General features: G+C 39.6%; 1 protein-coding gene across 1 annotated transcript in view; it reads right to left on the reverse strand.

Moving 5' to 3' along the window:
• Positions 1-15318, reverse strand: part of ATP2A3 (ATPase sarcoplasmic/endoplasmic reticulum Ca2+ transporting 3) — a 128070-nt gene that overhangs the window by 67784 nt on the left and 44968 nt on the right. The window contains exons 2-4 of the mRNA XM_072136140.1: positions 15126-15143; positions 14419-14501; positions 2247-2351 (exon numbers count right to left, since the gene is read on the reverse strand). Of these exons, the coding sequence (XP_071992241.1) occupies positions 2247-2351; positions 14419-14501; positions 15126-15143 (206 nt within the window). The remainder of the gene's footprint in view (positions 1-2246; positions 2352-14418; positions 14502-15125; positions 15144-15318) is intronic.

Below are 15318 nucleotides of genomic sequence, written 5' to 3' on the forward strand. Positions count from 1 at the left end.
GGTGCCTTCAAAGATTTTCTGGTTAGCCAACAAAGCAGTGCGGTGGAGTCATAGTCATGGAGTCAGAGTTGAAGACCATTTTGGTGGAGTCGGAATAAAAAGGACCAACTCCGAAAAATATAAATAATACATGTATTAACAATATATAAAAATAAATTGTTACAATTAGATCACTGCAGTATGTGCTGGATATTTCTTTGATCTGAATTTGGGGAAATTATGGAATGTCCTAAAAATGGCTGTTCTATACCTGATCTAAGGATGTAGTTTAGTTGAGCTGAATGTAGATGCACTTTTTATTCATGCTCAGTTGTGAAGCTCCTCCAATAGAGATCACAGTAAAAATGTACTGGGAATGCAGCACTCATCTGAGCACTGCTAGAGTGACCAGAAAACCAGGATTAAGATACATACTTAGCATATCTAAAGTTTGAAAAAACTGTGCATAAATCAATTGTCCAGTGTATATTCTCTCTGTATGCTGCTTTCCATTGCTTTTTCTATGAGCGTGTGTTTGTATGCTTTTAGTTGAGGTGAATGTGACTGCATATTATGTACATGCATGGTAGTGAAGCTCCGTCCCTACAGATCTTAGAACTGCTAGAGTGATCAGAAAAATTGGACTAAGGCAGATTTTCCAGTGTATGTTCTCTTTGTATACTGCTTTATGTTTTAGTTTGCTTTTTGTCTTTTTATTATTTTAGAGATTAGCTGGATGGATTCTATACACTATACATAGAATATGAGGTGAAAATATCAAATTCAAAAGCACACACCTACACAGGAGTTGGAGGTTTGGCTTACTGACTACACAGCCCTTGAACAAAGATATTATATAATTTTTGTATTTTACACAAAAGTATTTAACACCACTGGGTCAGTAGAATTGGGCATCCACAAACTGAATCAGAAGCAGTAGAAGTGAAAAAGTGTTCTAAGGTGCTATCAACAACATAAACTAAAATCAAAATAAAAAAAGAAGTTACATTGATGTACACCAGAGTTAATCCAAAAAAATGATATTGTGTTTTCCAGGCAAAATGGGTCTTACTTTAGGAAATACTTTTTACAGATGCTGAATACTTTAGAGGACAATTAAATGACCATTTTATGTGATGGATGTTTTTCCTTAAATTAAGTTATTGTCCCTTTCATGGCATTGTACTATGAAATATTTAAACATTTGTGCAATTTTCTTAGAGTGAGTTGGAACTTTTTCCCTTTTGGGCTTTAAAAGGTGACAACATGTTGTATGTCAGCGGTGTGCCAACAAGAACTTTCCAGAGCATCTGGTCCCTGTAGATCCAATTGAATGAGTTTAATGAACCACCCGGAGTTTCACCTATTAAACATTATTCTGCACAGTTTTAAATAATGTTAAAATGAAATAGAATCCTGTGTGGAACTGGAGGGGAAAAGGATGTTTGGAAATACAGAGGGATGAATGCTGCAGGTTTGTGGTGGGGTTGAAGCAACAGTTGTGACCTTAAAGAAGGATGGTGTTAAAAAAGCACAATATGGTGTTGGTTAATTAAAGCATCGTTATAAGTTTGGTCATTTGAAGTAAAATGTATTTATTTATTTGAGTTCTGAGGGTGTGGTTGAAAGTTCTTGTGATTTCCATGTGTGCCATCCGTTTTTACAAATGGTAGCACATGTTCCCATGTATTTCAATTGGCTTATACACACGACCACAGTTTCCACAGCCCTATTTGTAACCCAAATGCCAGAGCCACAAAACTCAGGGCAAGTCATATTTAGGCTACATTCACACTGCCGTTGCCCGCCCGTACCGTACCGTAGCGGGCAACGGCAGTGTACGGGGAGAGGAGGAGGAGGTGAGCGCAGCTCACCCCCGCCCCTCTCCATAGCAACCTATGGCGCACGGCGCTGTATTACGGGAAAAGATAGGACAGGTCCTATCTTTTCCCCGGGTACGGAACGGTACGGTGCCGCACGTGTGCTGCACCGTACCGCTCCCGTAGGGTGCCGTGCGCCCATAGGAGTGTATGGGGGACGTATATTGGCCGTATATAAGTCGGCCGTATATACGTCCTCCATACGTTCGTGTGAATGTAGCCTTAGACAGTCTTTTTTATTGTCATCGGTGTGTGAGTGGCCCTCACTCACCAATGACACATGTTTTGAGGCTAAAGAAGACATTTCTTGAGCCCATGCACTCATCTGCAGCAAGGCACAATGTGAACAAAAAACATGTCTCAAACTTTATATGCAAAAACACATACCTGCCATACTCCAACAAACGCATTAACAATTAGAATAAGAATAATAACTATTGGTTCCACAAATGCTGTTGTAGTTTCTTCTCCTTCCTCAAACCATGCCAATATCTAAAAGAAAGGGAAATACAAGAGAAGGCATTAAATAAGGCACATTGCGCCAGTGTATGATAGCCCCGCCGCTGCATATTCACAGCGGCATACATCAAGGGTGGAAGAAAAAGACGCAGCCGGCGACTTTTCACATATGAAAAGTTGCTGGCGGCAGCAAGTGCGCCGGTGCTGGGGCTGTAACGCCCGTGGCGCAGAGGTCCTGATAAGTATGCCCCATTAAGTATGACATGTCTTCAAAATAATATTTTTTTTTGCCATTTAACTTCATTTTTATAATATAATTAAAAATGTTGACATTAGAGTTTTTTTCTAGCTCTCCAATTGTTGACAGAAATTCTTTCCACCACAGGAGGAAATGATCCCCGACTCATGTGTAGGGCGACAGTCTCCTCTAAGGACTCTAGTGCTGCTTCAGAGATGCCTATAAATATTTTAGGCCATTTGTCCTCAAAATATGAAAGAGGGTTGGAGCCAAAAACTTCTGGTGACAAAGGCAGCCACATTAGTTGGTGAGTCACAAGCTCATCTATTTGTTGGGATTGGGATTGCATTACCATAGTTCTTTCTTTATATGTTTAAAGTACATGTATAAAGGGAAAAAAAAGGATATATATTTTGGTATCTTAAAAGTGTAAAAGAAAAAGCAACACATCCAAAGTGTATTGTTTTCCTTTTGTTTCTATATTTTACACTTCTAAGGTACTTCATGTATCAGTCTTTTGCTACAGTAGACCATTGCCACTTAGAGCTAATAACATCCTAACAGTATTAAAAACTTGTGGCCTCAAAATGTTGACTCCAGGGGTCGTCTCAGAAGTAGAGTAGGCTTATTTGCATATTTTTTAAAGCCTTTTTTTCTTAAATAACAAGGGCATAGGAAGCTTAAAGAAGAGCAGATCCTGACAAAGGGGACACACATCAGTATGCCATTGTGCTTGTTTTACTATACTTGATCCAGGTGGTAGTTGTCCTTTAACTCCAGTAGTTTCTATAGAGTTTGCCTTTTATTGATTGCTCAATGCTTGAGTGGGTGGGTTACCAACATTTAGAATTCTATATGTCAGGCATTGTAGCTAACTGTAAAACCTAAGACAACAAGTAATATCTTTTATGAATATGGGATGTGTTGGGCAAGAGATTTTCAAATATTAACATGACACACTCACATTATTCAAACAAACCACTTTTTTCACTGTTATATAGACTGCACAGCTCTACAGACCATGGTCATGCTGCCAATTTGCTGTACTTTTGGTACAGAGTAAACATGCTCCTGCTTTGTTTAACAGAGAGCAGAAGCTCGGTCTAGACTGCATAAGATGTGTTTGGGAATCAGTTTCATTTACAATAACTGAAATGATTTTAGAGAACAACTCCAAATAATCCACAGACTTAACACTCATGTACAAATAGCTACACAAATTACCATATACAGAAGAATGAACAATATTAAAATGTATCCGTTTTACAATTTCTCTAACCAAGATACATAAAGCTACATATATTTTTAATAAAAGAATGTGCAAACTTTGTAAAATAATAAATAAAATCACAGATGCCAAGGTTTAATTCTCATATACGGATTAATACACAGTATTATTTCTTTTTGACTTTCTGTGCTATAAACTTATCCACATTATGGACCATTTCCCAATTGTCAGTTGTGATTTACTGCAAGAATGACAAGTAGGCAGGGACAGAGGTTATGGCAAGCTCAGGCTCACATTGTTACCCTTATTGACAATCAACAACAGTTATATGTAATCACAAACTTCAATTATGAAGTTTACAGTTTTCTGGAGTGCTGCCTATTTTTAAAATTTTGTATCACATTGAGAAATAGTCATTGCACTGATAGCGAGCACCCTCATTTGTATTTATCAGACAGTACTGCTCTGGATTCTTATTTCTTTAATCACATGTATACATATGTAGCAGGACTTGTATTATAGACAGTAGTGAACATAGATGTCCAGTCACAGATTTAAAAAGCCTTGAAAGCTGCATGTGCAGGGATCCAGATCTCACAAGTTCTAGCATATGAAGTTACAGGTGTAAACATTTTACCGACTGTAGCATGTATCCATCTTCAGTGTAAGCAGGGCTGTGGAGTTGGAGTTAGTGGACATTTTGACAGATTAAGAATAAAAAAAACTATTTACCATTTTAACTTGCTCTCAAAAAAGCAGAAGAGTTCAACCATTTATCAAAACTATGCATGAGATAATTTCTCTATACCAGTGATGGCGAACCTTTTAGAGACAGAGTGCCCAAACTACAACAAAGACCCACTTATTTATGGCAAAGTGCCAACACAGAAATTTTATTTGTGATTTATACTCCCTGCTCAGTCACAACACCTTCCCATTCCTCCAGTAGTCCCAGGTAGCGCTGTTACTTTAAAATAGCTCTGTGCACAACAAGTCTTGGGCTGTCTGGAACTGCAGGAAGATACCTGGAGTCCTCTCTGGTGATGGCCTGGGTGCCCACAGAAAGGGCTCCGAGTGCCACTTCTGGCACCAGTGCCATAGGTTCGCCACCACTGCTCTATACGCTCAAAATGTTAGCAATGTTACTCTTGTGGTTATGGCTTTTCAACCAACCCAAGTTAATGTAGTGTTTTCCCTAAATATCATTTATTATAGTTTTTTGAGTTCTTAAGTTGTATTCCAACTTTTATGTGTAGAATGTGAAACTTGGGTGGCACTACTGGATGTACGACGCCCCTCCTTAGGACGTCAGCCGGAGAGGCGGGGCTGGGCGTGTCATGTGACAGCGGACCCGTGACGATGACGACGCGGTTGCTTAGCACCCGCGCCGACACCAGACCCGGGGCGGCTGGGCGCAGCACGCCCCGTCCGTACCGATGCTAGCGGGATGAAAACGGACCACGGCGCATCCCAGCGACCGGTAAGCGCATCACACTTGCGGGCTTGTTACTAAATCAATATATCTATAGGCACGTACATTGATACGACTAGGGAGTTCCCTACTCTGGTTAATAACCAATGGAATTCACTTCCGATTCAGGGGGTGTGGCTAACGGGTTTAAAAGGCCTGCTTTGTTTTTACATGTGTGTGAGCAGACAAGCCAGATGAAGTGCTGAGAGCGCGAAACAGCTGTCCTGTCTGCCATGTTTTGAGTCCCTGCGTCCTCCCCATCCCTTGATGTGTAACTACACCCTTTGTCGTTCTGTGAGTATGCACAAATAAATTTTCATTGGAAGGAGCCTACGTGGTGAGTGCCATTCCATTTCTCAACTAAGTTGTATTCCAATATACTGTATACACTTGTGTACAAGCCGAGTTTTTCAGCACAAAAAATGTGCTGAAAAAACTCACCTCGGCTTGTACACGAGTCAATTAAAAAATTAAAAATGTAATACTCACCCTCTGGTGTCCGGATCCTTGGTGCAGCTCCCGATCTTCTGCGTGAGGCTCCCGGCGGCTCCTCTACTGTCTTCTTTCTTCTGTAGCCGTCAGAGTTGCTTCCATGCGATCTGCCGGCGGGCGTACACTATGGTGCGGCAGATCGCATGGACGCGAGTCTGTCGGCTAGAGAAGGAAGAAGAAAGAAGAGGAGCCGCCGGGACCCACGTTAAAGATCGGGAGCCGCACCAAGGATCCGGACACCGGAGGCTGAGTATTGAGTTCTTTATTTTTTATCCGCTTGGCAGGGGGCTGGCTGTATACTACATGGGGGCTGGCTGGCTATATACTACACCCTCGGCTTATACGCGAGTCAATAGGTTTTCCCAGTTTTGGTGGTAAAATTATGGGTCGGCTTATACTCGAGTATATACGGTCTATAAATTGCCTAAATAGCTTGGTTATTCTATTATAATGTTGATAAATAGCTTCATTACTACAGTAGATGTTTCTTTTGAACAGCCATATGTTGGTGTAGAAGTTGGGGATAATTGAGAAGTCAGAGGTTTCGTTTACCAACTTATGAGGTCTTGCTATATTGTGGAAGCCGCAATATGTCCAGAGACTCTCACTCAAGGAGAACACTTGCAAATGAGCAATGAGTGCACAGCAGTAGTTTCTGTGGTGTGGACCGTTCTATAAAAATCCAAAAATAGGAAGCACACCAAGGTAATAAAGTTCAAAGGTGAAATTTATTCCAATGCAACAATTCAGTGCAATATGCTTTGAATAAACTTCACCTTTGAACTTTGAATTACCTTGGAGTGCTGCCTGTTTTTGGATTTATATATAAAATGTTAATTTCTTTGTTTACCTTTAAAATTGACACAGAAACAGAATGCATGTCATAAGGATTGTACTTTGTGGCTTTAGATCCGGCTGCTATTGCCAAATGGAAAAAAAAAAATCTACTCCCATATTGATCTTTGGGGTGGATTTAATATCTACACCTATAAACACACATGAAAGTGTCTAAGCTAGGCAGATGGTAACTGTTGAAGCAAACATATGGCACTCAGTACCTGTAGCTATCCCTTATGAGAACGCTCAACTAAACTTCGCTCATTGGATGTTTATGTCAGCAAAGCTCCTATGTAATATCACGACTCAATTTGTAGCTCATCTTTACTCTACTCTGCATACACATGTAAAAACATCAATGATAGGCACGGTGGATAAAAGTGCAGCTTCCACCAGTACACTGCCAAGTATCTACTGTATAGAAGATCCAGAATTCTGCCCATGCACACTTCATAGTCTGAAATAATCATCATTTGTGTAAAGCATTTGCTCTGCTATTTTCTATGATTATTTTTCTTCTAAAATGAATAATCACAGAAATGAGAAATTGTATAAATAGAAATTGCAGAATAAAATCAGCAGAGGACTGAACATGCACTTGACCGCATGATTGAGCAGCAAAATCTAAGCCAGGGACATGCATTGCTAAATTGCTGCATTTTAGAAAGCAGTGATGGCAGAATAATGGATTGGATTCATACAAATCTCATCCACAGGCTGTGAAAAAAATATTTACACTTTATATAAATAAAGATTTACTTACTGCTGCGGATTATAACTGAAGAATTTAACCCTTGAAGCCGCAAGAGAGACCCCCTGCTGTTTCCACAGCAATTCCTTAAAGGAAACCTACCACTTGTAGTGGCAGGTTTCCGATGGAAATACCGGGCACCAGCTCAGGGTGAGCTGGTGCCGGAGCTTATTTTAGTTAGTGTTGAGAGAGTGAATGAGAGCCGCGTGCACGGTAAGCGCCGAGCGCGTACCTGCCTGCGCCGGCTACAACGTTTAAAAAGTGTTTTAAACCGCAATACCGCGGTTTAAAACACTAACTAAAATAAGCTCCGGCACCAGCTCACCCTGAGCTGGTGCCCGATATTGCCATCGGAAACCTGCCACTACAAGTGGTAGGTTTCCTTTAATGTTTGTAGCCAGGCTAAGCGAGTTTTTGGAAACATTTTATCACTGTGGGTTTTTCAACCAAGTGAATTAGTGGACCTTAAAAGGGAACCTGTCACCAGAGGGCTCTTTTTCACTGCTGACAGGTTCCAACAGACACTGAACAGTACATACCAAACATGCTTTTATCTTTTCTGTTCAGTACTTAGTTTTAGAATTATGCTGGCTGTATACTGGTGGCTGTATACTTTACCTGGCTGCCTGGCAGCTTGCACTCACAAGTCCTAGGGGGTTGCACTTTCAAAATGGTAATGGGAGCCTGCTCGTTTGAATCCATAAGAGGCTCGTCCCCCTGGCTCAATGCTTTTCAGCCTAAACCCCTCCCACAGCCTTCTTCTATTCACCCTCCCACTAATGATGTAGACTCAGACTAACAACATAGACTTTGTAATACAGACATACATGATATATCTGGACTTTCGGGTAGGCAATACCTAACAAGTTTATGATTTTTTGGCGTTGTTTATTTTTATATCAGTTCTTGGGAAAGGTGTTTTTTGGGGGTTTTTTTGCCATTTTTTTTTTATACTTTTGTAAGTTTGTACTGCTTTCAGAGCGCCTAGGGTAACCCCTAGTGGGTTTGAACATTTCTACCTTTTTGCATTCCTACCTGTGGCTACCCATCAGCAACAATGTGCCACTAACACATTGTTACAGATCTACATAAACCCTGGAGTCTTATATAAATTTCAGGCTGTCTCATGGTTGACGATATGGGTGAATATAGTTGCGCCCATATGCTACCAGATTTTAAGTACCAGATTGAGTATAAGCTGCCTCTGTCCTCCAATATACAGCCAGCTAGCCCCTGCCCCCCAGTATACAGCCAGCTAGCCCCTGCCCCCCAGTATACAGCCAGCTAGCCCCTGCCCCCCAGTATACAGCCAGCTAGCCCCTGCCCCCCAGTATACAGCCAGCTAGCCCCTGCCCCCCAGTATACAGCCAGCTAGCCCCTGCCCCCCAGTATACAGCCAGCTAGCCCCTGCCCCCCAGTATACAGCCAGCTAGTCCCTGCCCCCAGAACAGACGGTCCCCTAGTTAAGAACACCTGACTTACATACGACCCTTAGTTACAAACGGACCTCTGTATTTTGGTAATTTACTGTACTTTAGTCCTAGGCTACAATAAACAGCTTTAACAGTTATCAAAGGTGTCTGTAATTAAGATTTATTGTTAATCCGGGTTCTTATGACAATCCAACATTTTTTAAATCCAATTGTCACAGAGACCAAATAAATTTTGTCTGGGGTTACAATTATAAAGTATACAGTTCCGACTTACACACAAACTCAACTTAAGAACAAACCTACAGAACCTATCTTGTATGTAACCGGGGACTGCCAGTATACAGCCAGCTAGTCCCTGCCCCCTATCCTGATAGAAGGTGGAAGGCAATCAGGTGCCCTATACATAAAGGTTCCCTGACATCCATAATGTGGTTCTCCAAACTCAGCATTTGTGTACCTGGGGTTAAGGAACATACAGCATTAAAACCTGGAATGATGAATATTATTTAGGAAGCATTAAATCTGTTTTATGGAGAAGTAACAGTAAGTATTTGAGATATGCAGGCAGATTGTGTTATAAGGGGTGTATATATACACAGCAGGTTGATATTGAACCCATGTATCACATCTATAAAATGATTGTGCTTTCCTGCTGCAAAAGTAAGTGTTAATATATTTAGAAAATTTGCACACATTTCAATGCGCAATATTTTAGTGCAATGTGTCTATAATAATAATGATAATAAATATTATTTAACATTACTCTTTGATACTGTATTATTGTTAATTATTAATCCCTACATATATTGCCCTAATTGTCATATGGAGTTACATTGCATAGATATCAGAGTTCTGTTAGGATGCATATATTATTACAGACTTAAAGGGGTATTCCCATGAAGACTCTTAAATATACTCAAGATAACAAAAGAACACATTCTCTAATTCACTGTTATTAACAAAAATACAGCATTTCACAGATATAATTCCAAACTGTCTCTATCAGTCTTGGTGTACACAATTTTGGTTGCCTCAGGATCCGACCGTAAATCTTCTGCGGTCTTCTCATGAATAGCTTTTCCTGTCTGCATGATGCAGTGTGCCATCTGCCCATCCCCTCTGCATTTCAAGACGTTTCCAGCCGACTTCCAGACGACAAGCAGTAGGGTGCACAGACTTGCTCTACTAGCTCCAGGCACATAAGTTCTTTATAGCAGAGAAAGGAGACATACAGGAGAGCTGACACAGTGTGTCATAGTGGAGATATAGTATAGCTGTCAGAGTGTGTTATAGATGAGATGCAGTATAGCTGACAGTGTGTGTTATAGGCGAGTTAGCAGAGTGTCATTGGGTGTTACATTCATCTCATGGATCTCAACATCTCATCTCTCTTTTTCAGATACTTCCGATACTTCATTTCAGATACTAATGAATGTTCAAAAGCTAAATGAAAGTGCAGATAAACCCTGATAATCTAAGCACAGTGTTGGCACACAGCATCTCATAGAACACAGGAATCATGAAGCGTCTGCTTAGAGAGTTCCCATCCCCACACTCTGGAATTTTACACTGATCAACAAGAGTTATAGCAGCTAAAACAGTAATAAAACTAGTAAACGAGTAAAATTGTCAAGTAAGAGGGTTAAAATTGATCTTTATTGGGTTGACCTCACTAGGGGGTTATAATTTAAGAGAACCTGCAAACAGGATCCCCCCCCCCCAACTTAATACATGTTACATTGTTGCCTCTACCTAGTCATGGTGGCAGAAAGCTGCAGTCAAACATTCAAGCTATCCTCCCTCCTCACTGCTGCTGACATTGCCAAGCTGATGAGAATTCCTGAGGGGGGTGAGGAGAAGGTTTACAGTGAGACAGTGGCTTTTTGTGACTTCACTATATCATTAACCATTTCCTCAGGAAGAAGGGGGTGAGAGTGACACTGGCTATGTGAAGAGAAATCAACCTTCCTCCTCACCCATCCCTCAGGAATTCTCTACAGCCAGATAGCAGTGTCAGTGAAGAGGCAGGGTAGCTTGACTGTATACTGCTGCTCCCAGCCTCCATGAAGCTATACAAAAAGGATTTTTTGGGAGAATGGATCCCAGAGATAGATGCATCAGTGAAACACGTATAAAGACATCTAAAAGGTGTCATGTGTGGTTTGAGGGGGTCCCTGGTGACAGGTTGTCTTTAATTCAGTAAATACTGCTGATTACTTGATTACACTTTTCTGGCTTATTATGCTGTGTCACAAAATCTGCAGTGTAACATGCTGTTAACAATGTCTGTAGCATTGCTTTAACTAAAAGATAAATCCTATTCTATTGTGTAGGGTTGCATGATGCATTGAAAGCTCGATAATTGTGCGATACTTTCGTACTCAGACCGTTCAATATCGGGATTGTATAATTTTCAGTACTGAATGACTTCTGCTGTTGTACACTCCTAGTATCTGTCTGCAGGGGAGACATTAGAGGTGACATTAGTGGCAGATCAGGATTTACATCATCATGAAAATATCATGAACTGCCCATATATGGCGTTTCTACATTCCCGCAGGGCTATTCAAGACACAAGGTTTCTAAATTATTTAATGTTATTTAATTAAATAATTTCTCTCCCAGGCAGGGATTTCAACTCATAATCTCCACTCTTTAGCTCCCATGAAGATACAGGACAGCCACAAGACTAGGAGCTTAATGGTTATCGATATAAGTATCTTTCCTAACTAGAGCTTCCTGTACAGGTACACTTCTGATACAGGCTCAATGGACCGGTATATAGAGATGGATCTCCACAGAGATCTCTCTATATATCACTTATTATCATTATTATTTTTGTGATCACACCATAAATATTGAATCCAGATAATACTTTCTTGAAACTATCGGTATCAAGTATCAAGTATTGTGATACTTCTCCGGGTATCGCTATCACACTCAAAATTCTGATAATGGTCCATCACTACTATTGTGCGACACATAGTACCACAATTATGCCAATTATGTTCCAGGGCCAGTCAAGACGCCTGATATCAAGAGACCTTATGCCTGCAGTATCTGCTATTGTTTTTATTTGTAGTAGACAGTTTGTCACTGTAAAAACTATTAGGCTACGTTCACACTGCCATTGCCCACCCGTACCGTACCATAGCGGGCAACGGCAGTGCAGGGGGAGAGGGGGAGGAGGTGAGCGCAGCTCACCCCCGCCCCTCTCCATAGGAAGATATGGCGCACGGCGCCGTACTACGGACAAAGATAGGACGGTGTGCTGCACCGTACCGCTCCCGTAGGGCGCGTGCGCCCATTGCCATCTATGGGGGACATATATCGGCCGTATATACGTCCCCCATACGGCAGTGTGAATGTAGCCTTAAACTAAAAAAAGGAATACAACATTACATATACTCCAAAAGCTTTAATAATGTAAAATAATTTGTAACATTCCAAATGTATTTCTAATAATAATTTTTACTTAGAAAATCAAGATGGCTTCTTTCACAAATCAGCAATGACATTACTATAGATTTTAAAGTTCAAGAAATCTCAAATAATGATTCAACCCAACAAATCCCAAAGCTTACTGGTCTAAAGAATCACAATGCCACTCCTTTAATTCACTTCAATAGGAGGACAGAGGAATAAGTTGTTCTACGACTATCGCTGCTGCTGTTTGTGGGGATAAAAAAAGCAATGTTTATATGTAATTTAATTGACGTCGATTTTTTTTCACTGTAAAGTCTCTGAGAAAAAGAAAACAGATACAACAATGCATAACCTTGAATGAATAAGTTACATGCTGTAACAAACTGTGCATTTCTGTATTTTTGGTGCCATAACCTTGCTCATCCTCGTGGATTCTACATCTATCTGCATAGCTCTGACTCACATGCCATTAACAACAGGGAAAAGAAAATCTCACTCCCACACATAGTTCTAGAAAACTTACCCAGCGGGAACTATCTTTTGAAGCAAAATTTAAGACATGTTTTTATTAATTAATCCTATGCCACCTACTTTATGTCTTTTGGGAGGCACTTTATACCTTTAGTATCAAAGCCCACCACTAGACTATATCTGCATGCGTATTTATGATTCATTCAATGAATATGATACTTAGGCCTAATATTATAGGTAAGGGGTATTTTTAAGTATCTTAAGTAACTCACAGCCACCTTTTTATCAAAGCATTTTGTCAATATGACTGTACAGTCTTGATTGACACTGTCAATAGCTTTGTTGTAAAAAAGTGACAACTTTTTGTCCTGTATGCAAATCTAAATTTTGGATATCTACTACTTTTTGAATATATTTAAACTCAACAGGAAGCTATGGGCTTCATTTCTGTCTCCATTTTAAAACTCAAAGCTTTGTTATGCTTGTTGTTCTGCTGAAGTAATGGACCAGAACAAATGGGATCAGGACCAAGCACACTGACAAACTAGTGTGTGCCCCCTCTGACAGGATATGCTCTTCTTTTAGCTTCTTCAGCTAATGTCCTGGTTTTTACAAAAAAAAGGCGTTTTCAATTATGCAAATGAGCCTGAGGGGCTCCAGGCGACATTTAACATCTATGAAGCCTGGAGAGCCTCAGGCTCATTGTATAATTTTTAAAGCCTTTTTTTTCTAAAAACAAGGGCAAAGGAAACTGCCAGAGGGATCACACACCACTATGTCAATGTGCTTGGTTTACAATCCTTCATCCTGGTGGTAGATGTAATTTAAAGAGAACCCATAACCCTTTGCAGGTGACACTTTAGGTTGGCTATAAAGTATACTTTTTAGCATTAAAAAGTTGTCTCCAAAGACTGCAAAGCAGTCAGGCTGAGAGGATGGAGATGAATGTAATTTCAGATGCCGCTACCTAAAATCATGCAAGTTTATAACATGCATTTTTAAAGGATCTTAGCTTTAAAAATGCACCATGATCATGATTTTGCATACTAAAAAATCTGAGATACTACCGGTTTTATATTTTGTTAGGAATGGGATCTATATCCGCAGCTCACCTTCCCAACTATAACGGCTCTCTGGTTATAAAGCACAGGTGCTATTGTGAACTCCTTTAAAAGCTGACAGTTCAATCAATAAAATTAAATAAGAGGCAATGTTCTAGTTGTTATGGAGGCTAAAGAAGGGGCATCTGAAGTGACCCTTTTCATCTAGCCCCAGTGTGATTTTTCTTTGTTCTAGGTAAATGGATAATTTTTTATAAACAAAAATAAAAGCTAAAGAGGATATCTTCAAAATGGTTGTGAGAGGATTCATTTAAAAGATATTTATCCTCTATTGCAGTTGCAAAAGTCCAATAGAAATCAATGGAGTTTGTCCTACACTTTTGTCCTATGGTTTATAGGACAGTTTAGGGGACTTGTAGTCCACTGTTCTGCCATTCGACAGGGTTGTAATGGATGGTTCCCTAGTTTAAGGCATTTATCCAATATGTTTAGTAGGGAAACCCCCATTAACTTTTATTTATAGATAATGGTTATGAATAGTAAAGATAGGCATATATTAACCATAAAAATATTTTTAGTTGGCTGGCTGAAAATCACCAGAGGTGATAATGACTATGTTTGCTCAGCCAACACAAAAATAAATTATGGAAAAATGAAAAGAACAGAAAAAAAAATAGTTATTCATTACTTACAAAGGACACAAATGCAGCTAGAAGAAGGATTCGAACTAAAAGATCTTCAAACTGTTCCACAACTAGTTCCCAAAGGGATTTTCCTGGAATGCAAGAGATTATTGATTAGGCTTTTCCATAAATTTCATAAATGGGATATAAAATGAAAATAAACCAAAATAATAATCAAAATTTTGCCCCCAAACACATGCAATAATGCACATGCACATAATTTACCTACGTATATGAAGAAAATAAAGAACGAAAAACGTAATTATTTTTGCCAAGGTACAAATGGTTTGATAATACATAGAAATCTGGTAAGTATCCAGCAACAAGGTAAAACTATTCAAACCATACATAACATATGAGTTAACTTTGAATGTGTCCATTCTCTGTGTAAAAGCTTCTACATTGGAATAAACAATAACAATAAAATACATTCCTGGAACTGCAGTTGTTGGAGTTGCTTCTTTGTAAGCTCTGCATAAAAAAGCTGTATGCAGTTATCATGGGGCACTGCTGCCCTCATTATCATGGGAACTTTCCAGCAATCAATATGGGGACGTTGTGGACAAATTAGTAGTTTATTATAGGTAAATAACATGTTTTCATTCGATCTTTATATTTTTTCTCCTTCTATTATCCTTGCCTGGAATTGACTTTAAAACTATGATACAAACTGCAAATATAAGACCACCATGTAAAGAACAAATAAATGGACTTACCTTCTTCAGCTGGTAACTCTATTAATCATCCAATGGAGCATAAAAACAAGAAAGGCAGGATTCATGGAAAAAAAAACAAAAAAAAACATTTGTGAGAATAAAATAACCATCATGTTTTGTTTTTTAAATAACGAAAAACACATAACCATTAAGAGACCATAACCATAAAACGCTGCCCTGTTGATCCATTAAC

The sequence above is a fragment of the Engystomops pustulosus genome, chromosome 2 (genome assembly GCF_040894005.1).
Source record: "Engystomops pustulosus chromosome 2, aEngPut4.maternal, whole genome shotgun sequence".
NCBI lineage: Eukaryota > Metazoa > Chordata > Amphibia > Anura > Leptodactylidae > Engystomops > Engystomops pustulosus.